Source organism: Eimeria acervulina, genomic scaffold (assembly GCF_000499425.1).
Source record: "Eimeria acervulina Houghton genomic scaffold, Eah_scaff648, whole genome shotgun sequence".
Classification (NCBI taxonomy): domain Eukaryota; phylum Apicomplexa; class Conoidasida; order Eucoccidiorida; family Eimeriidae; genus Eimeria; species Eimeria acervulina.
This window is the reverse complement of record NW_013547224.1, coordinates 1-19,485: the sequence shown is the minus strand read 5'-3', so window position 1 is coordinate 19,485 and position 19,485 is coordinate 1. Positions and strand designations below refer to the sequence as shown.

General features: G+C 54.1%; 3 protein-coding genes across 3 annotated transcripts; all 3 read right to left on the bottom strand.

Annotated features, from left to right (window-relative positions):
- Positions 1–638: 638 nt before the first annotated feature.
- Positions 639–2,359, bottom strand: EAH_00045440 (hypothetical protein, conserved; the record flags this gene model as incomplete). The annotated part of the gene is made up of 2 exons (XM_013391597.1): positions 639–659; positions 803–2,359. 2 exons carry the CDS (start codon positions 2,357–2,359, stop codon positions 639–641), a joined length of 1,578 nt encoding a protein of 525 aa, XP_013247051.1.
- Positions 2,360–4,372: 2,013 nt separating this feature from the next.
- On the bottom strand, positions 4,373–15,152 carry EAH_00045430 (hypothetical protein, conserved; the record flags this gene model as incomplete). The annotated part of the gene is made up of 6 exons (XM_013391596.1): positions 4,373–7,126; positions 7,436–7,587; positions 7,716–7,870; positions 7,981–9,235; positions 9,769–10,080; positions 10,781–15,152. 6 exons carry the CDS (start codon positions 15,150–15,152, stop codon positions 4,373–4,375), a joined length of 9,000 nt encoding a protein of 2,999 aa, XP_013247050.1.
- Positions 15,153–18,248: 3,096 nt separating this feature from the next.
- Positions 18,249–19,207, bottom strand: EAH_00045420 (hypothetical protein; the record flags this gene model as incomplete). The annotated part of the gene is made up of 1 exon (XM_013391595.1): positions 18,249–19,207. A coding segment is annotated over one exon (959 nt), but the record flags the coding sequence as incomplete, so codon positions are not given.
- Between the last annotated feature and the right edge of the window lie 278 nt (positions 19,208–19,485).

The following is a 19,485-nucleotide window of genomic DNA, read 5'->3' as shown; positions in this document are numbered from 1 at the left end:
GCTCTTGCTGCTGCTGCTGCTGCTGCTGGTGCTGGTATTGTGGCGGCTGCTGCTGCTGCTACTATTTTTCCCGCTGTTGTTTTTCCTGCTGCTGTTGCTGCTGCTGCTGCAACAACAAAATAAGACAGCAGCAGCAGCTGCTGCTGCTGCTGTTGCTCTCAAGCACAAGCGACAAGGGCTGTTGCTGCATATGCTTCGCCGCAGCAGCAGCAGCAGCAGCAATAGCTGCTGTTGCTGCTAAGCATGAGTGACAGGGCTTGTTGCTGCATATGCCTCGCAGCAGCAGCAACAACAGCAGCAGCAGCAGCTGCTGCTGCTGCAGCTGCTAATCTAAGTAGCAAGCCCAACACCAACATGAGCAACACCAGCAACAGCAGCAGCAGCAACAGCAGCAGCAACTGCTGCTAAGCGTAAGAAACAAGCCCTGTTGCTGCTCCTCTTAATCTTTTAACTTCAGCAAATGCATGCGGTCCGCTTTGTTTATAATTGCTGCTGAGAGAAATAACGCGATATAACACCAAATCCCAGGGACACCACAAATACTTCAGCAGCAGCAGCTGCAGCGCAACACACAGCAGCAGCAGCAGCAGCAGCAGCAGCAGCAGCAGCAGCTAATCAAGCAGCAGAAGCAGCAACAGCTAATCAAGCAGCAGCAGTAGCTAATGCAGGAGCAGCAGAAATATAAGCAGCAGCAGAAATATCAGCAGCAGCAGAACTAGGAGCAGCACCAGCAGCAGAGCGAGAAACAGCAGCAGCAGCAAGAGCTAGCAGCAGCAGCAGCAGCAGCAGCAGAAGTATTTACCCGTTGATTGTAGAAATGCTCGATTGTTTGTCTTTGTCTGGGATCAGTGCGGCATGTTGCTAAAGTAATATGGTTCATTTGCTTCAGCCGCAAGCAGCAGCGCTGCTGCTGCTGCAGCAGCTGCTGCTGCTGCTGCAGCAAAGGGTGCAGCGCTGGGCACTGCAGCGGCAGCAGCACATGACCGTCTTCAGTCGATATTACTCGAGGAAACCCCCTACCCAACCCTAGTTGCTGCTGCTGCTGCTGCTCTTGCTGCTGCTGCCCTTGTTGTTGCTGCTGCTGCTGCTGCTCTCCCTGCTGCTGCTGCTCTTGCTGTTTTTGATGTTGTTTTTCCTCGTGTAGCAGTTGCTGCTCTCGTTCTGCGTGGTGGTGCTGCTGCTGCTGCTGCATTTGCATTTGCTGCTGAATGTCGTGCAGCTGAGAGCTGAGTGCAGCAAGAAGAGAGTCTACTGCTGAGGTGTCTGCGCAGCAAAAGAAACCTGTAACAGAGCAGTGCAGCGAATAGCACAGAGACTCATCAGCACCGAAAGCAGCAGCAGCTTCCTCTCTCCATCTCGTCAGCTGCTGCTGCAGCACACTCCCTGCACCCGGCTCTAAATGCAAGATAAAACGCTCCTGCTGCTGCTGCTGCTGCTGCTGCTGCTGCTGCTGCTGATCCGGGTGATGCTGCTGTTGTTGTTGCTGCTGCTGCTCTTCCCGTTGCTGCTGCTGCTGCTGCTGCTCTTCCTGCTGTTCCTCATGCTGTTGCTGCTGCTGATGCTCTTGCTGCTGTTCCTGCTGCTGCAGTTCCTGCTGCTGCTGTTCTTGCTGCTGCTGCTCTTCCTGCTGCTCCTCCTGCTGTTGCTGATGCTCTTGCTGCTGCTCCTGCTGATGCTGCAGGAGCGTATCAGGCAGGTCCACGCGGTGTCCCTGCTGCTTCTGCTGCTGCTCTTGCTGCTGCAGCTCACTCGCCTGCTGCTGCTGCTGCGGCTCCTGTTGCCGCTTCTGCTGCTGCAGCTGCAGCTGCGGCTCCTGCTGCCGCTTCTGCTGCTGCTGCTGCAGCGTTTGTTTTGCAGCTAAAGATTTCTTTGAACCGTCCGCTGCCGGACTCTGCTGCTTTAGTTGGTTGCTGGCTGCTGCTGCTCCTGCTGTTGCAGCTCTTGCTGCTGCTGCTGCTCTTCCTGCTGCGGCAGGGGGAGCAGCAGCAACTCCAGCAGCAAGATGCATCGGATGCTGTATCATTTGTGCTGCTGCAGCAGAGTCGCGTCTTCTTACCATCTGCTGCTGCTGAAAGCCCCTCCGCTGCTGCTGCTGCTGCAACAGCAGCAGCTGCTGTATCGCCCCTGCTGCAGGCAGCAGCACGGGCGGTGTGCTGCTGCAGCAAAGGGAGATCGGCGGCAGCAGCTGCTGCTGCGGCGTTGCTGTCAGCAGCTGCAGCCAGGCGGTGCTGCTGCTGCGCTTCCTCTGGGGCAGCAGCAAACTCCCTTCCCATAGGAATATCTGCTGTTGCTGCTGCTGCTGCTGCTGCTGTTGCTCCTGCTCCTGCTGCTGTTGCTGCTGCTGCGGCAGCAGCTGCATTGTCCTGCTCACTCGCGACGCCATGCTGCTGCTGCAGCAGCCGTTCTGCTGCTGCAGCAACTCTTCTGCAGCTGCAGCAGCTCTTCTGCTGCTGCAGCTGCTCTATTGCGGCAACTACTTTGCTGCTGCAGATGTTCTGCTGCAGTAGCTCGGCCGCATCAAAGGCTGTTGCTGTTGCTTTATTCGCTTGGTTTGCGCATGCAGCAGCAGCAGCAGTTGCTGGTTCAGCTGCAGCTAATGTTGCTGCAGCTGGTGCTGCTACAGTTGGCACTGCTGCAGCTGATGCTGCTGCTGCAGCAGCTGGTGCTGCTGCGCACAGGAAGAGATTAGGGCTGCAGCAAGGAGCAGCAGAGAGGGTTAAAGTCCCGGCACTTTGCTGCTGCTGCTGCTGCTGCTGCTGCTGCTGCTGTTGCTGTTGTTGCTGCTATCACTACTGTCGCTGCTGCAGCTATCTGGACTGCTGTTGTTGCAGCAGCTGCTGCTGTTGCTGTTGCTGCTATTGCTGCTATTGCTGCTGTTGCTGCTGCTGCTGGTGGTGATGTTGCAGTCATGGTGTATGGTCGTCTGCTAGTGCGCTGCTGCTCTGTATAAAGAGCAGCAGCAGCAGCAGCAGCAGGGCCTCAATCTGCAGCAGCAAACCCCTGCCGGGGTTGCAGCAGCAGCAGCCATTGTGGAGTTAAGATGAATGTTGAGAGGAGCAGCAAAACAGCAGCAGCTGCAGCAGCAGCAACAGCAGCAGCAGCAGCGAAGGAAGTGCAGCAAAGACAGCCAGCACAAGGCAGCTGCGGTGTATATACACCGCAGAGACAGCAAAAGCCGCCCTAATAAAAGAAAGTAAAGATATAATAAATAAAAAACAAAGATGAATATAAACAAACATATATACACTACGCTGCGCTTGGAGGCTATACACAACAGCAATTGCATGCCCCGCCAACGCAGCAGCAGCAGCAGCAGCAGTAGCTGCTGCTGCTGCTGCAACCAGACGTGCAGCAGCAGTCTGATTGTTTTTTGTGCTGCTGCAGCAACCGATAGTATTTAAAAATATTAATTTATTTTTTACTGAACAAATTAAACAAACAATTTTATATAGAAGACAGCTTTGATTATCTAATAGTAATCAGCAGCAACTGCAGCAGCAGCAGCAGCAACAGCAGCAGCAGCAGCAGCGATATGTGGGTTTCAGACAACCGAATAATGAAATCCTTCGTTTATTAATATTATTTAAATTTATAACAACAAAACAAATTAAATATATTTGTATAGTGCATGCAACTCATGTGCGTTGCCTCCTTGCTGCTGCTGCTGCTGCTGCTGCTGTTACTGCTGCTGCTACTGTTTGGTTTGCTGCTAAGTCCAGCAGTATCACTACTATTAATACTTTAATTTGCTGCAGCTGCTGTTCATTAATAATAAACGAAGGGAGAAGACAGCAGCAATAGAGAGGGTGTACATCTCCTGCAAGCGCTGCTGCTGCTACTCTATTTGCTGCACATCCTATTACTGCAGCAGCAGCTGCTGCTGCAGCTGCTGCCCTCATTGCTGTTGCTGCCATTCTCATTGCTGCTGCTGCTACTGTAATTGCTGCAGCAGCAGCTGCCTCTGCAACTGCTGCTGCTACTTTAACTCCTGCAGCGGCTGCTGCTACGGCAACCGCTGCAGCAGCAGCAGCAGCTGCTGCTGCTGCAATACAGCAGCGAAGCCCTATCCTTTATAAACCTAAACCCTAAGCCCTTCGTGGGCAATACTCTTCCTACGATAATTAAATGCTGCCGCAGCAGCAGCAGCAGCAGCTGCTGCTGCTGCTGCTGCTGCTACCTTTAATTATGAGGCCTGGCTATACGCACAAAAAGATTTAGCTGCAGTGCCTGGAGATCCCCAGCTAACGCTGTAGCAGCAAACGACAAAAAGTTTTGCTGCTGCTGCCGCTGCTGCGCTGCTTCTTCTGGCTAGACCCTGGAACGGGTTGCAGCTAGCAGCACCAGCAGCAGCAGCAGCAGCAAGACAGACAGGCTAGCAATCGTTAGCACTGCTGCTGCTGGCTGCTGCGTGTTGCTGTAGCGGCGCCCGCTGCACCTTTGTCGGGGGAGCAGCAGCAGCAGCCGCAGATGCATCTGCAGCTGCAGCAGCAGCAGCAGTTGCTGCTGCTTTTGCTTCAATGCCTTCGGCAGCAGCAGAAGAAACTCCAACTGCTGCCTGATGCTTCCGTTTCTGCGGTTGGTACTGCTGCTGCTGCTGCTGCTGTCTCCTCTGCTGCTGCTGCTTTGTTGCCCCCATACCCTCTGCTGCTGCTGCTTCGTGCGGTGCTGCTGCAGAATCTGCTGCAGGAGCAGCAGCAACAGCAGCAGCAGGGAGGAAGCCCGCGAGGGGAGAAGGAGGCGGCAGCTGCGGCAGCTGTGCTGCAGCAGCAGCAGCAGCAGCAGCAGCAACAGGAGTTGAGGGTGTAGCAGCATCTGAGTCTCTACCTTCGCTTCGCCAATCAAACGAAACACCTCCATCGACAAACGGCAGCAAAAACTCTCCCTCTGCTGCTGCTGCTGCTGCTGCTTCACCTGCTACTGGATTCCCTGCACCTGAAGTTGCTGCTGCTGCTGCTACCATCCTGCAATAGCGCTCTCTCCTGCTGCTGCGCTCTGCAGCAGAGGGGCCTCCCACAGTGCTGCTGCTGCTGCTGCTGCTGTTGTTGTGGGGCGACACAGCGCTGGGTGCAGCAGCAGCAGCAGGTGAGGAAAATGCTGCTGCTCCTGCTGCTGCTGTTGGGGTCCTGTTTCCTGCTGCAGCCTGCTGCGATCTGACTGTCCTAAAGCGGCGTCCGGTTGGGGCTGCCAGACTGCAATCTTGCTCTTGCTGCTGCTGCTGCTGCTGCTGCTGCTGCTGCTGCTGCTGCTGGGTTTGGATTTGTGTTTCTGCATGCGTTGGTGGTTGCTGCGGCGTGTTGTGTTGCTGTTGCAAGTTGTGTTGCTGCTGCTGCTGCAGCAAATGTTGCTGCTGCTGCTGCTGCATGTGCTGCTGCTGCTGCTGCTGCTGCTGCTGCTGCGCTGTCTCTTTTGGCTTTCTGAAAACCCCTAGATGTCTCTGCCGCAGATGTCTCCTCACAGCGAATGCCCACTCAAGTGTACGTACACTCCATCGCCCTTCAAGCAGTGCATGCAGATCAAGATCTGGCTGCAGCAGCTCTGCAACGCCAAGAGCAAACAGCGGGGCTTGCTGCTGCTGTCGTTCTCCTGCTCCTGCTGCTGCTCCTGCTGCTGTTGTTGCTGCTGCTGTTGCTGTTGTTGTTGTTGAAGGGGAATGGTGAGGAGTTGAGCTGTCAGCCGCAGCTGCTGCTGCTGCTGCGTGCTGCTGCTGCTGCTGTTGCTGTTGCTGTTGCTGCTGGGCCGCAGCAGCAGCAGCAGCAGCAACTGCAGCACCTGCTGATGCAGCAGCACGGGGAGGCCTACCTCTCTTTCTTTTACATAAAGCTGAAGACGAAAAGACAGTCGGTAGCAGCTGCAGATCCAGGGGTATATACAGCACAACATTCCGAGCAAAGGCAATGCTAGAAGGAGACAGTCTCAGTCTTGCAGCTAATTCAAATACCCAGTCGATATCTGCTGCTGCTGCTGCTGCTGCTGCTGCTGCCTTCGCGCTTACTACAGCACTCACTCCAGGGCTGCAACCCGCAGCACCAGAGCCAGCAGCAGCAGCAGCAGCACCAGCACCACCACCACCAACAGCAGCTCGACTGCGAGCGGAGCGCTTCAAAACAGGCTGCTGCTGCTGCTGCTGCTGCTGTTGCTGCTGCTGCTGCTGCTGCCGCTGAGGACGTTGTGGGCTTTGCAGTGGTGTGTGTGGAGTTTGAATTGTTTCCTCGCCCTGCTGCTGCTGCTGCTGCTGTTGCTGCTGCTGCTGCTGCTGCTGCTGCTGCTGCTGCTGCTGGGCAAGTGCAGCAGCGAATTTCTCTGGAAGCGGCAGCACTCGAGGCACAGCCCAAACCCACAGCTGCTGCAGCAGCACATGCAGAGCATCTTGAGGGTGCACATCATAGTTTAAGCGATATCTGCAGCAGCGAGCGCTTGCTGTTTCAACACTGCTTTCATTAAATAAAAACAAACGGACTCCGACGACGCAAATGCCTCTACCTTGTCTTCTTCCTTGCAAAGGGCGCAGCGCTAGCTGCTGCTGCTGCTGCCGACTACTGCTGCTGCTGCTGCTGCTGTTGTTGTTGTTGGTGTTGTTGCTGTTGTTGTTGCTGGTGCTGCTGCTGTCGCCGCCCACGCACCCACCGCTACTACTACTACTACTATTGCTGCTGCTGCTGCTGCTGCTGCTGCTGCGGTGAGGAAGTTTATATCGGGTTGCGTCTTGATGAGAGTAGAAGCTGCATGGAGGAGAAGTTAAGACATCTAATACAACAGCATCTTGCAGCTTCATGCTGCTGCTACCTTCAGCAGCAACAGCAACAACAGCACCCGGCCAAACATCTGTGTGTCGAGCCCCTTGCTGTTGCTGCTGCTGCTGCAGCTGTTGTAGCTGCTGCTGCAACAACTGCTGCTGCTGATTATCCGAAGCCCCCTGCATACCTAACGACACGCTGCTTCTCCTCCCACTAGCGCCTCCCGCACCCCCGCTGCTGCTGCTGCTGCTGCTGCTGCTGCTGCTGAAATCAACTTCTCCTTTAATCCTGCGAGGGAAGAGTGGTGTGGGGCGCAGCCGCCAGCAGCCGCTGCGGGGCGTCGTGATCGGTACATTAGGCGGCACGAAGTCGCGCACTTCTACTGTTGCTCGCTGCAGCAGCAACACCAGCAGCAACAGCAGCAGCAGCAGCAACAGAAGCATAAGCAGAAGCAGCAGCAACAGGAATAGAGGAGAGGGTGAGGAGTTTAGTTAGGGAAGCGGGAAAAAGGAAAAGAGATTAATCGTGCAGCAGCAGCAGCAGCAGCAGCAGCAGCAGCAGCAACAGCAGCAGCAGGAAACATAGTACGCATACACTGCAGCAGCAGCATGAAAATCCAACTCAACTGGGAGGCACAACCAATGCCGCAGCAGCAGCAAGAGCAGCAGCAGCAGCAACAGCAGCAGCAGAAGGGTGCGTACCTGTTGAGTAGTTTCGTCTATCCAGTAAGCAACAATAAGTTGCTGATGCTGCTGCTGCTGCTGCTGCTGCTGCGGGGGAGCAGCAACAACTTCGCCATCCCACCACGCTACGCAACCCGAATCGTCAGCAAACGCAACCTGAACCTTCAGCCCTGAAACAACAGCAGCAGCAGCAACAGCAGCAACAGAATGAATGCACCAGCAGCAGAAGCAGCAGCAGCACGATCAGCAGCATCATCATAACACCAGCAGCCATCGTCAGCATCAGCAGCAGCATCACCACAAGCAGCAGCATCAGCATCATCAGCATAACCAGCAGCAGCATCAGCATCATCAGCATAACCAGCATCATCAGCATAAGCAGCAGCATCATCAGCATAACCACCATAACCAGCAGCAGCAGCAGCAGCAGCAGCAGCAGCAGCAGCAGCAAACCTGGCAGCAGCACTTGAGGGAGGGCTTGCGCTCTGTGTACAGCTTCAACGAGGGGCCTCAGCCGAAACCGCTGCAAGTCTATGTCAATTCTTTGCTGGCTGTTTGCACACAGCAGCATCTCTCCCTCAGCAAACTCCTCAGCTTCGATTTGTCTAGACATCCTGCTGCTGCTCCCCACGCGACTCCCTGAGCTGCTGCTGCTGCTGCTGCTGCTGCTGTTGCTGCTGTTTATGGGGTTGCTCGTGCTGCTAGCGCTGGTCGTGGGGGTGGCGGGAGAGTGAAACTGCTGCTGCTGCTGCTGCTGCTGCTGCTGGGAGAGGCTTGTGGGCATGCCGTCGGTAAGCGCTTGCTGCTGCTGCTGTGCAGCAGCAGCAGCAGCAGCAGCAGCAGCAGCAGCAGCAGCTCTTGTAGGACTTGTTGCAGCTGGCACTGGGGGTGCTAGCGTCGCATGACTATTACTACTACTACTCCCGCTGCTGCTGCTGTTGCTGCTGCTGCTGCTGCGGGGTGCAGCATAAAAAGCTGCTGCTGCTGAGACCCCTCTACAGACAGTTATTCTAAATCTCTTCTTGCGCAGCAGCGCTTCTCTATCAATACCGCCGCAAACAAAGCGAGGAAAAGCAGCAGCAGCAGAAACACTGAGATGCAAGAACGCTTCTCTTGGTAGCAAGGGGGAGCAGCTCTCATTACCTGGTCCTGTTGCTGCTGCTGCTGCTGCTGCTTCTGCTGCTGCTGCTGCAAACGCCACGTCTTCCCCCCCATCCATCAAACGACGACGAAAGAGCCGACGACGCTTCTGCTGCTGCTGCTGCTGCTGCTCTAGCTCAAGCTCCTCATCACTTACTGTCGAGAACTCCTGCTTCGGCGTCAGCATGTGCTGCTGCTGCTGCTGCTGCTGCTGTCCTGCTGCGACTGAGGCGGGAGACATATTTGCAAGTGCTGCAGCACCGAAGCACTTCAGCCTCAGCCGGGTTGTCTCTCCTCCACTGTTGCTGCTGCTGCTGCTGCTGCTGCTGCTGCTGTTCCTAAGGCCCTCTTCGTCTCGACTTCCACCTTCCTGCTGCTGCTGCTTGACCTGTGCTGCTGCAGCAGGTGGGGTTGTTGCAGTAGCTGCTGCTGCAGTTGCCAGCACCCCTGCCTTTACCTCAGGGCCTTCACCAGCAGCAGCATCAGCAGCAGCAGCAGGATCTGCTGCTGCTGCTGCTTCTCCCTTGGGCCCCACATCTTCGTTTAGGATTCGATCTGACAGACCCAAGCTGCCGGCGGGTTTTGCTGCTGCTGCTGCTGCTGCTGCTACTATCTTTGCGTGAAAAACGAAGGGTGAATGCAAATAATATAGCGGAGTACGAACGTAAGCCATGGCAGCTGCAGCAGCACAAACATCAGCAGCAGCAGCAGCAGCAAAATGCATGCAGAAGCAGCAGCAGAGGATACACAAACACCACATGCAACTCGAGAAACAATAGAAATGCTGCAGCAGCAGCACAAACAGCAGCAGCAGCAGCAGTAGCCCAATAGAAACAAAGCAGCAGCAGCAAGAAACAATGTGAAGGAAGCAGCAACAGCAGCAACAGCAGCAGCAGCAGCAGCAAATACCACAGCGGAGGAGATAAACGGCTATAGGAGCTAAGACGAAGAGACAGAAGAACAACAATGAGACAGATAAAGAGATGCGATAAATACAAACAAATAAATAATAAATAATAATAAAAAAGCAAATAAACAAAGACAGAGGCAAACACAAGAACGAAGAAAGAGACGAAAAAAAGAATATGCAATTGAGGGCTTTCTATAGAAGGCCCCAACAATAACACATGCTGCTGCTGCTGCTGTTGCTGCTGCTGCTGCAGCTGCTGCTGCTGCTGCTGCTGCTGCTGCTGCTGCTGCTGCTTGTGTACCTCGTTTGTAGTTGATTTCTTGCTGCTGAGTCTTCACAACCGGAGGATATAATGTCTTGAATTGTCTGATAGTCTTTTTAAAAGCAGCAAGATAATCAACAGGAGCAAGAGGGGGTTGAGGCCTTTCACCTGCTGCTGCAGCTGCTGCTTCTGCTGCAGCAAGACCTAGATGAAGTGAAGCGCTGCTGCTGCCACCGCCGCCTCCGCTGCTGCTGCTGCTGCTGCTGCTGCTGCACCCCCATCTCAATAAGAATCTAAACTCTGCATTTGCTATTCTTAAAAGCAAAGATGCCGGAAACGCAATTTCTTCAGCTGTAAAAAAGAAACCCAATTCAGCGCGTCGGCATAGAGAGAACCAAGCCTAATAAAATAAATAAAATAAATTAAATAAATAAATAAATAAATAAAATAAATAAATAAATATTAGTATTAATATTAATAAATATTAATTAATATTACAAATCATTATATTTATTAAAATATATACATCAACCAACCAATTAAAACTAAAAAAATCTGAGAAAAATGTATGAATATATAAATATATAAATATATACAGCATCAACACCAGGTGGGACAGCAGCAGCAACAGCAGCAGCAGCAACAGCAGCAGCAGCAACAGCATCAGCAGCAAGAACAGGAACAGCAGCAACAGCAACAACAGCAGGAGCACCACCACCCCTACCACGAGCAGCAGCACCACGAGCAACAGCAACACGGGCAACAGCAGCAGCAACAACAACAGCATAAGCAGCAGCAGCAACAGCAGCAGCAGCAACAGCAGCAGCAGCAGCAGCAACAGCAGCAGCAGCAGCACGAATGAGACCTGCCTGTACACCCCACGCTGCAGGGCCGCTCCTTGGTTCTTTGAATTTTTTATTTGCTTTTGCTGGTGGTAGCCGCTGCAGCCCGAAAGCAGCAAGAAGCTGCGAAGACAGCGGGAGAGGAGTTTCTTTATGCATGCATCGTGAATAAAGATTGTCTTTATGAGAATGTAGAGGCAGCAGCCAACCCCCCTCGCTGTGCTGCTGCAGCTGCTGCAGTTGCAGCTGATATGCTGTTTCCTGCTGCTGCTGCTGCGGCAGCTGCAGCACATTGCTTCCTGCTGCAGCAACACGGCAGCATAGTTCCTTATTATATTTACTTATATACTTACACCCTAAAAAGCTGCTGCTTGCTTCATAAGTGCCCCCAGCAACGCCCTTCAAGCTTGAGTCTATCACACGAAAGCTGCTGCTGCAGCCGCTGCTGCAGCACCCGGTGCTGCTGCTGCTGCTGCTGATGTTGCTGTTGCTGCTGCTGCTGCTGTTGCTGCTGCGGGGACCGCCAGGCGCTCCTCCTGCAACTCCAGAACGCTTGCTGCCTTGAGAGAGGATGTCGTCTGCTGCTGCTGCTGCTGCTGCTGCTGCTGCTGCGCCTCGCTGTCGCATCCTGCTGCTGCCAGTTGCTGCTGCTACTGCTGCTGCTGCTGCTGAAGGGGTAGCGGCACCTGAGCTTCCCGACTCATAAAGCATCTGCTGCTGCTGCAGCAGCATCTGCTGCTGCTGCTGTTGCTGCTGTGTACGAATAGCAACAGGTGTATCTGCTGCTGGAGGCGCAGCTAGGATCCTTCTCTTTCTGCGTTGCTGCTGCTGCTGATAGAGGCCTCCCCAGCAGCTGCTGCTGCTGTCCCCTAGCAGCTGCCTCCACATATCTGCTGCTGCAGCATGTGCATCTTTATCTGCTCGAGACAGCAAATAAGAAGGCAGCGGAACATCTAAATCTGAGAACCTACCACCAACACCTCGCAGCAATTCATGCAGTAGGCGTCGTTCATTTTGCTGCCTCCGCTTCCGCTGCTGCTGCTGCTGCTGCTGCTGCTGTTGCTGCTGCTGCTGTTGCAGATGCAGCCAATGCTCCTGCTCCTCATTATCAGCTAACGCATCGCAATCTGCTGCTGCTGCTGCTGCAGCAGCAGGGGATGATGCACCCCCACACAGCAAACGTTCAGTCAGCGGCATACCGCTCAGGGGAGCAAAGTAAACAATACCCCTGCTGCTGCTGCTGCTGTTGCTGCTGTTGCTGCTGCTGTTGCTGCTGCTGCTGTTGCTGCTGCTGCTGCTGCTGCTGCTGCACTCCGCTGGTGTCTCTTCCTTCGTACAGCCCTCCCCTGCCGTGTCCCTTGAGGAGATCCCATCAGCTGACTGCTTGCTGCTGCTGCTGCTGCTGCTGCTGCTGTCTTTGCTGCAGCTGCCGCTGCTGCTGCTCTCGTCAGAGGGCAGCACACCTTTCGCTCCCCGCTCCTCTTGCTGCAGTTTCTGCTGCTGCTGCTGAGGCTGCTGCTGCTGCTGCAGCTGCTGCGCCATCGCAAGCAGCTGCTGCAGCCCCGTGGAGTCAAGGCCCTGCACTGCCTTTAGGAGGTCGCCCACTTGCTTATCAGCAGCAGCAGCAGCAGCAGAAGCAGCAGCAGCAACTGCAGCAGGCGTGGCGGCGATAGCTGCTGGTGACGCTGCCCCTGCTGCTGCATCTTCTGTGACTGCCTTCCCTGCTGCTGCTGCTGCTGTTGCTGCTGTTGCTGCTGTTGTTGCTGCTGCTGTTGCTGCTGCTGCTGTTTTCTCGGTGGAAGCAGCAGCCTCCTCTCCGTTGCCGTTCTCCTCCGACTTCTTAACGTCTGAAGCTGCTGCTGCTGCTGCTGCTGCTGCTGCTTTCTGTCCAGAGTGTGGGGCTTTGGGGGAGAGTGCAGCGTCTTGCTGCTGCTGCGCTCGTTGCTGCTGCTGCTGCTGCTGCTGGCGCTTTGCGTGTTGCAGCTTCCGCGGCTGCTGCAAGTCCTCGGTTTCATCTGCTTCCTGCAGCGTTACTCTCATAAGGCGTACATCTTCTGGCTGCAGCAGATCTTCTCCTGCTGCTGCTGCTGCTGCTGCTGTTGCTGCTGCTGCTTCGGGATCCAGCAGCAGCGCCACAACAGGAGCACCACACGGGTCTATGGGCTCCTGCAGCAGCAGCACTTCCAGCTGCTGCTGCTGTTGCTGCAGCTGTTCCTCGACGCCCCCCTGCTGCAGCAGCAGCTGCTGCTGCTGCTGCAGCTGCAGCGACAGCAGCAAATGCTCTGGTGTCTCCGCTTTCACCTCTACAGGCAGCTCGCAAGTAGGCGAAGTGCCGAGCAAAGAATCCCAGCCTGCTGCTGTCTGCGGCAGCAAACTTTCTTGCTGCTGCTGCTGCTGCTGCACACAAAACCAATCAACTATAGGGCCCATACTCGTCTGGCTGTCGCACCCTGCAGCAGCACCTACACTACTGCTACTGTTGCTGCTGCTGCTGCTGCTGCTGCTGCTGCTGCTCGCGCTGCTGCTGCTGCTGCTGCTGCGGGAGGCCCCAGCACGTGTTACACGCTGAGACACCGGCGGCAGCATACGACCTCGCAAACGAAGGCGAGGACCCTCAGACTGCTGCTGCTGCTGCTGCTGCTGCTGTTGCTGCTGCTGCTCCCCTACTCCCACTTGCTCCGCTGGCGATTTCACCGGCAACTGCTGCTGCTGCTGCTGCTGCTGCTGCTGCATTTGCTGCTGGTCCGAGCCTGCTACGCTTGTTTGTACATCCTCCTTTTGCTGCGGCTGCTGCTTATTTGCTGCGGCATCAGCTCCGTTTTGCTGCTGCTGCTGCCGACGCTGCTCCTGTTTCTGCTGCTGCTGCTGCTTCTGCTGCTGCTGCTGTTGTTCATCAGGGGGCAGCGTTGCTTCTTCTTTCTTTTCCCTCAAATGTTCTGCTGCTGCTGTTGCTGCTTGAGTTGCTGCAGCTGCTGTTGGCGCTGTTGCTGCTGTTGCTACTGTTGCTGCTGCAGCAATCTCTTTCTTTGCGGCGTTCGTCGTCCCTGCAGCAGCAGCGGCACCGTCACCCACTTCTGCTGCTGTTGCTGCTGCTGCATCGCTTACAGCAGGGGAGGGTAATGACTCTGCCGCAGCAGCAGCTGGGCCTCCGGCAACAGCAGCAGAAGCAGCAGCAGGCGTCGGAGCTGCTGCAGCTGCTGCTGCTGAAGGCGTATCGCAACGAAGGGCTGCAGCAGACGTTTGTGCTGCTGGTAATGCTCCTGCTGCAGCTGCTGCTGCTGGAGCTGTCGCTGCTGATGCTGGTGCCGCTGCAGCGGCAGGTGCTGCTGCTGCTGCTGCTGCTGCTGCTCCTGCTGCTGGTTGTGGAGTTGCTGCTCTTGCATCCGCAGCAGCAGCCGATGGTGCCGCGTTTGCTGCTGCTGCTGGTGTTGCAGGTGCTGCAGCAGCAGGTGACGCTGCTGCTGCCGATCCTGCTGCATCTGTTGCCGCTGCTGCTGCTGCTGGCGCTGCTGGAGTCGCAGCAGCCGCTGCTGCTTTTGCTGCTTTTGTTGCTGCTGGAGCATGGGGCAATGGTTTTGTTTCTGCTGCTGCTGCAGTTGCTGCTGCTTGGGTTGCTGCTGGCTTTGCTTCCGTCGCTGCTGCTCCTGCTGTTGCCGCTGCTGCTGCTGCTGCTGCTGAAGGCGCAGCAGGAGCTTCTCTAGATGCAGCAACCTGCCTTGCGTGCACATTAGCAGCAGCAAGAGCAGCAGCAGCAGCTGCTGCTGCTGCTCTTGCTGCTGCTGCTCTTTCTGTTTCGTTTAGTGGAGCAGCTGCTGCACGTCCTCTACCTTGCTGCTTCGCTGCAGCAGCAGTTGCTGCTGCAGCGTTTCTAGCAGCGGCAGCTGCTGCCGCATTAACAGCAGCAGCAGCAGCGGCTGCTGCTGCTGCTGCGCCCCTTGGGGTGTCACTGCAGCTAGAAGGAGGAGGGAAGCCAACAGCCTGTATATCTCTAGGGCTTCTGCGTTGCTGCTGCAGCTGCTGCTGCTGCAGCTGCTGTTGCCGCTGCTGCGGACTGTAGCAGTGACGCTGCAGCCATCCTGCTTGCTGCTGCTGTCTCTGCTGCTGCTGCCGCTGATGATAATGCTGCTGGTAGGGGGCTGCTGCTGCTGCCGGCTCATGAGGGCGGTGCTGCAGCGCAGCTGGTGGAAAGCCGCAAGGCTGCTGCAGCTGCTGCTGCTGCTGCAGCAGCAGCTGCTGCTGCTGCTGCTGTTGCTGCTGCTGGTGGTGGGGATGCTGCGCAACGGGTGGAGCATGCATACGGTGCAGGTGGGCTCCTGGCTGCTGCTGCTGCTGCTGCTGCTGTTGATGCTGCTGCCTCATGACGTGCTGCTGCAGAATCTGCTGCTGGAGCATACGCTGCTGCAGCAGCTGCTGCTGCTGTTGCTGCAGCAGCGGCGGGTGCATGCAGCGGGGATGCTGCTGCCCTACTTGTTCTTGCTGCGGCAGCGAGGTACCCTGCTGCTGCGCAAGCTGCTGCAGCAGAAGCAGTTGACGCTGCTGCTGCTGTTGCTGCTGCTGTTGCTGCTGCTGCTGCTGCTGCATATTACTCTATACGGGGGGCTGTCGCTTGTCCTGCTGCAGCAGCAGCAAGTCGGTGCCTATACACTGCAGCAGTTGCTCTTTTGCATACATCTGCTGCAGCTTCTACCCACAAAAAGAATAAGATCTGGTCGCCTAAATGCAGCAGTTGCTGCTGCTGCAGTTGTTGTTGTTGCTGCTGCTGCTGCACGCAGCAGCAGCAAATGCAGCCTGTAACGTCAATTGCACAGTCTAGGAAGGCACCACGAAGCCCAACTCCAGCTGCTCTCGCTGCTGCTGCTGCTGCTGTTGTTGTGGCTTTGAACAGCAGCAGCAGCAGCAGCACAGTGCATCACTCGTTGCTTCTGCTGCTGCTGCTGCTGCTGCTGCTGCTGGTTTGCTGCATCTCCTAACCTGCAACACAGGGACTTCCAAATGGCTTATTAACAGCCGGCAGATTTTATTGTCTAAAAGGGGAGGGGGGCGCAGCAGCAGCAGCAGCAGCAGCTGCTGCTGCTGCTGCATCGATTAGCAGCAGCAGCAGGAGCAGCAGCAGGTGGTGCTGCTGCAGCTAATACTTGTTTCTCTTGTGGTGTACACGCAACAAAGAAGGCAGCAGCAAGCGTCTGTCTTCTTGCTGCTAGCAGCAATTGATAGATTTCATCTCTAACTCGGTATTTGCTGCTGCGGCTGCTGCTGCTGCTGCTGCTGCTGCTGCTGCTGCAATTGCTGCTGCGTCGCTGCTGCTGCTGTAGCCCTACCGCCAAGTGTACATTACTAATGAGGGTTTATTTTAATTAATTAATTATTATTTTCTTCTTTTACTATGCAAAAAATAGCAGTAAAAGCCTCAAGACTACGTGCACAACAAATATTAGTATTTAGCTGCTGGGGGTTTATATCTGCATATACACCGCAGCAGTTAAAAGGGTTTAGGGTTTGAAGTGTATAGGGCTTACAATCAATTATTAATTTAGATTAAAATATTATAAACCCTAAAAACGTAAACCCTAAACCCTAAACCCTCCTGCTGCAGCTGTACGCGCAGGTGTATTACGTATTTGCTGCTGTTTGCTGCAGGGCAGAAGCAGCAGCAGCAGCAGCAGCAGCAGCGGCACTATAAGAAGCTGCAGCAGCAGATGCAGCAGCAACAGCAGCCATAGAAGGAACAGTTTCACCAGCAGAAGGAAGAGAAACAGCAGCAGCAACATGAGCAGCAACGACAGCTGCTGCTGCAGCGAACAGAAGCAGCTGCAGCAACTGGCAGCACACACTGCACTAGCAGCAGCAGCAGCAGAAGCAGCAGCAACAGCAGCAGCAACAGCAACAGCGACAGCAGCACAACCTGCAGCAACAGCATAGACTGCAGAAGCACTAACAGCACAAGCAGCAGCAACAACAATGCAAGCTGCTGCTGCAGCAACAGCAGCAGCACTAGCAGCAGCAGCACTAGCAGCAGCAGCAGCAGCAGCAGCACTTCCTCTAACTATGCTACTACGGCCTAAAGGCTGCACCGAAGCAAATTGTTTCTTTAATATAATGCATCTAATTGTAGAACAAACAAACAAATAAATAAAATAAATATAAATAAATAAATAACAGCCTTCGCAAAGACATCACTCACTAGAATTCTGCGCTGCTAAACCCTAAACCCTAAACCCTAAAACCTTATAAACCCTAAACCCTAAACCCTAAAACCTTATAAACCCTAAAACCTAGACCACAGCCCAGCAACGGCAGCATTTGCAGCTCCCAGTGCTGCTGCTGTTGCTGCTGCAGTTGCTGCCGCTGCACCTGCTGCTGCTGCTCCTGCTGCTATAACTGCTACTATTACTACTACTGTTGCTGCTGCTGCTGCTGCTGCAGCTGCAGCTGCCTGCGGAGTGGTCTCCTTCCTGCTAAACCCTAAAAATATACTTCTAAACCCTAAACCCTAAACCCTAAAACGATATTTCTAAACCCTCTAGGCCCTAAACCCCACAAACAAATATAACAAATATATTTACACTAAACCCTTAACCCTTCAAGTTTGTTATATATATATATATATATATATATATAAACCCTAAACCCTAAACCCTTAAAATGGTTTTGCTGTTTACTTCAGTTAATTTGAGCTGCACTGAGAACAGCGAAGACAAACAAACACAAAAAACATCGAAAGTAAAACAATTAAACAAACAAACGCATGCTTGCTAAGCTGCTGCTGCTGCTGCTGCTGCTGCAGCTGCTGCTGCTGCTGCTGCAGCTGCAGCTGCTGCTGCTGCTGCTATCTTTTTTAAACACTTAAGACATCACAAGGCCTCAAACAGCCTCGGAATAAACAACGAAAAAACGGCACTAAATCATCTTGCTGCTGCTGCTGCTGCTGTTGCTGCTGCTGCAGCTGTTGCTGCTGCTGCTGTTGTTGCTGCTGCAGTTGCTGCTGCTGCTAATATGGAATCTGTTGCTGCTGCAGCTGCTGCTGTTGCTACTAAAACTACTATGGGGACTGCTCCCGCGGTCTCCGCTGCTGCTGCTGCTGCTGCAGCTGCTGCTATTGCTATTAAAACTACTATGGGGTCTGCTCCCTCGTCTTCTGCTGTTGCTGCTGCTGCAGTTGGTGCAGCTACTGCAGGTGCTGCTACTAAAAGTACTAGAACTACTATGGGGAATACACCCGCGGCTTCTGCTGCTGCTGCTGCAGTTGCTGCTGCTGCTGCTGCTGCTGCTGCTGCTGCTGCTGTATACCCTGTGGGTGTCTTGGGCCTTGAAACATTTTTCTCCTTCCTTCAAAACCTCGACTGCTGCTGCAGTTGTTGCTGCTGCAGTGGTTGCTGCTGCAGTTGCTGCTGCTGCAGTTACAGCTGCTGCCGCAGTTGCTGCTGCTGCAGTTGCTGCTACTGAATAGAGAGGGTGTATTGCTGCCTCTGTTTTGTGTTGTTTGCTGTTTGTATGCATTTTATTTTTATTTATTTATTTTATTTATTTATTTATTTATTTTATTTATTTATTTATTTATTTATTTACTTTTCTCGCCAAGCATCTCTCCCTCAAATGAACAAAATAAATAAACAGATAATAATAAAATAAATAAATAAAACAAACAAAAAAATAATAAAATAAACAAACGAAGAAAAACTAACGGGGGACCCAGGGCCTCCATATACGATCGTAAGGCAATCTATCTACTTGCTGCAGCTCTTCTGCTGCTGCTTGCTGCTGCTGCTGCTGCTGTTGCTGCTGCTGTTGCTGCAGCTGCTCCTCCTCATGCTCTTGCTCGGTCTCATGCTGCTGCTGCTGTAGCTGCTGCGGTTGCTCCGGCTGCTGCTCTTGTTGCTGCGGCTGCTGCTGCTGCTGCTCCTCCTCCTCCGTCTTCTGCTGCTGCTGCTGCTGCTGCTGCTGTTGCTGTTGCTGTTGCTGCTTGTTGCTGCTGTTGTCTGCGCGTGCTGCAGCCCAGATGCCTCTACCGAAGGGGAAAAACGTTTGAGGGAAGTCTGCTGCTGCTGCTGCTGCTTCTTTGTTTGCTGCTACTGCTGTTTTGTCGTCGCTTGCTGCAGGTGAATCATTTGCTGCTGCTGCTGCTGCTGCTGCTGTTTTGTTGCTATCTGTTGCTGCTTTAAGCGTGCAAGGAGACAAATGCAGCAGTCTCTGTTGCAGTAAGCTTTCATGTCTGCTGCAGCGCGTCTGCTGCAGCTGCTGCAGCTGCTGCTGCAGCAACACCAAGAGCAGCTGCTGCTGCTGCTGTGAACGAAGCTGCCCTTGTACTGCAGCACCGCTCGATTCGTGTTGCTGCAGCTGCTGCTGCACCTGCTGCTGCAGGTGTTCCAGCTGTTGTTGCTGCTGCTGCAGCTGCTGCTGCTGCTGCTGCTGCTGCAGCAAACCCTCACATTGTTTAGATTGCAGTGGCTGCAAGTAAAAGAGATGAGTATTAGCTGCGAAGCGGAAGGAGGGTGCTAGACGCAGCAAAGAAGGGCATAGGCGAGTTGCTGTTGCTGTTGCTGCTGCTGCTGCTGCTGCTGCTGCTGGTGCTGCTGCAGCTGTTGGTGGTGTTGCTGCTGCTGCTGCTGGAGGGAGGCTCGATGCTGCTGCTCTTGAAGCTGCAGCAGCAGCAGCAGCAGCAGCAGCAAATGGTCGCGGTGTTTGCCTCCACATTGCATATAATTAAATTAATAAATATAAAAAGAAAGAAACATAAACAAGTATATCAATAAAGTGCAGCAGCAAACTCAAACAAACACAAAGCAAAACAAACAGCCAACACAGGCAGCCACAAGGACCATTGGTGCATTCCTGCTGCTGCTGCTGTTGCTGCTGCTGCTGCTGCTGCTGCTGCTGCTGCAGCGAGTCTCTTTATTTTTAGTGGATTAAAGTTTGT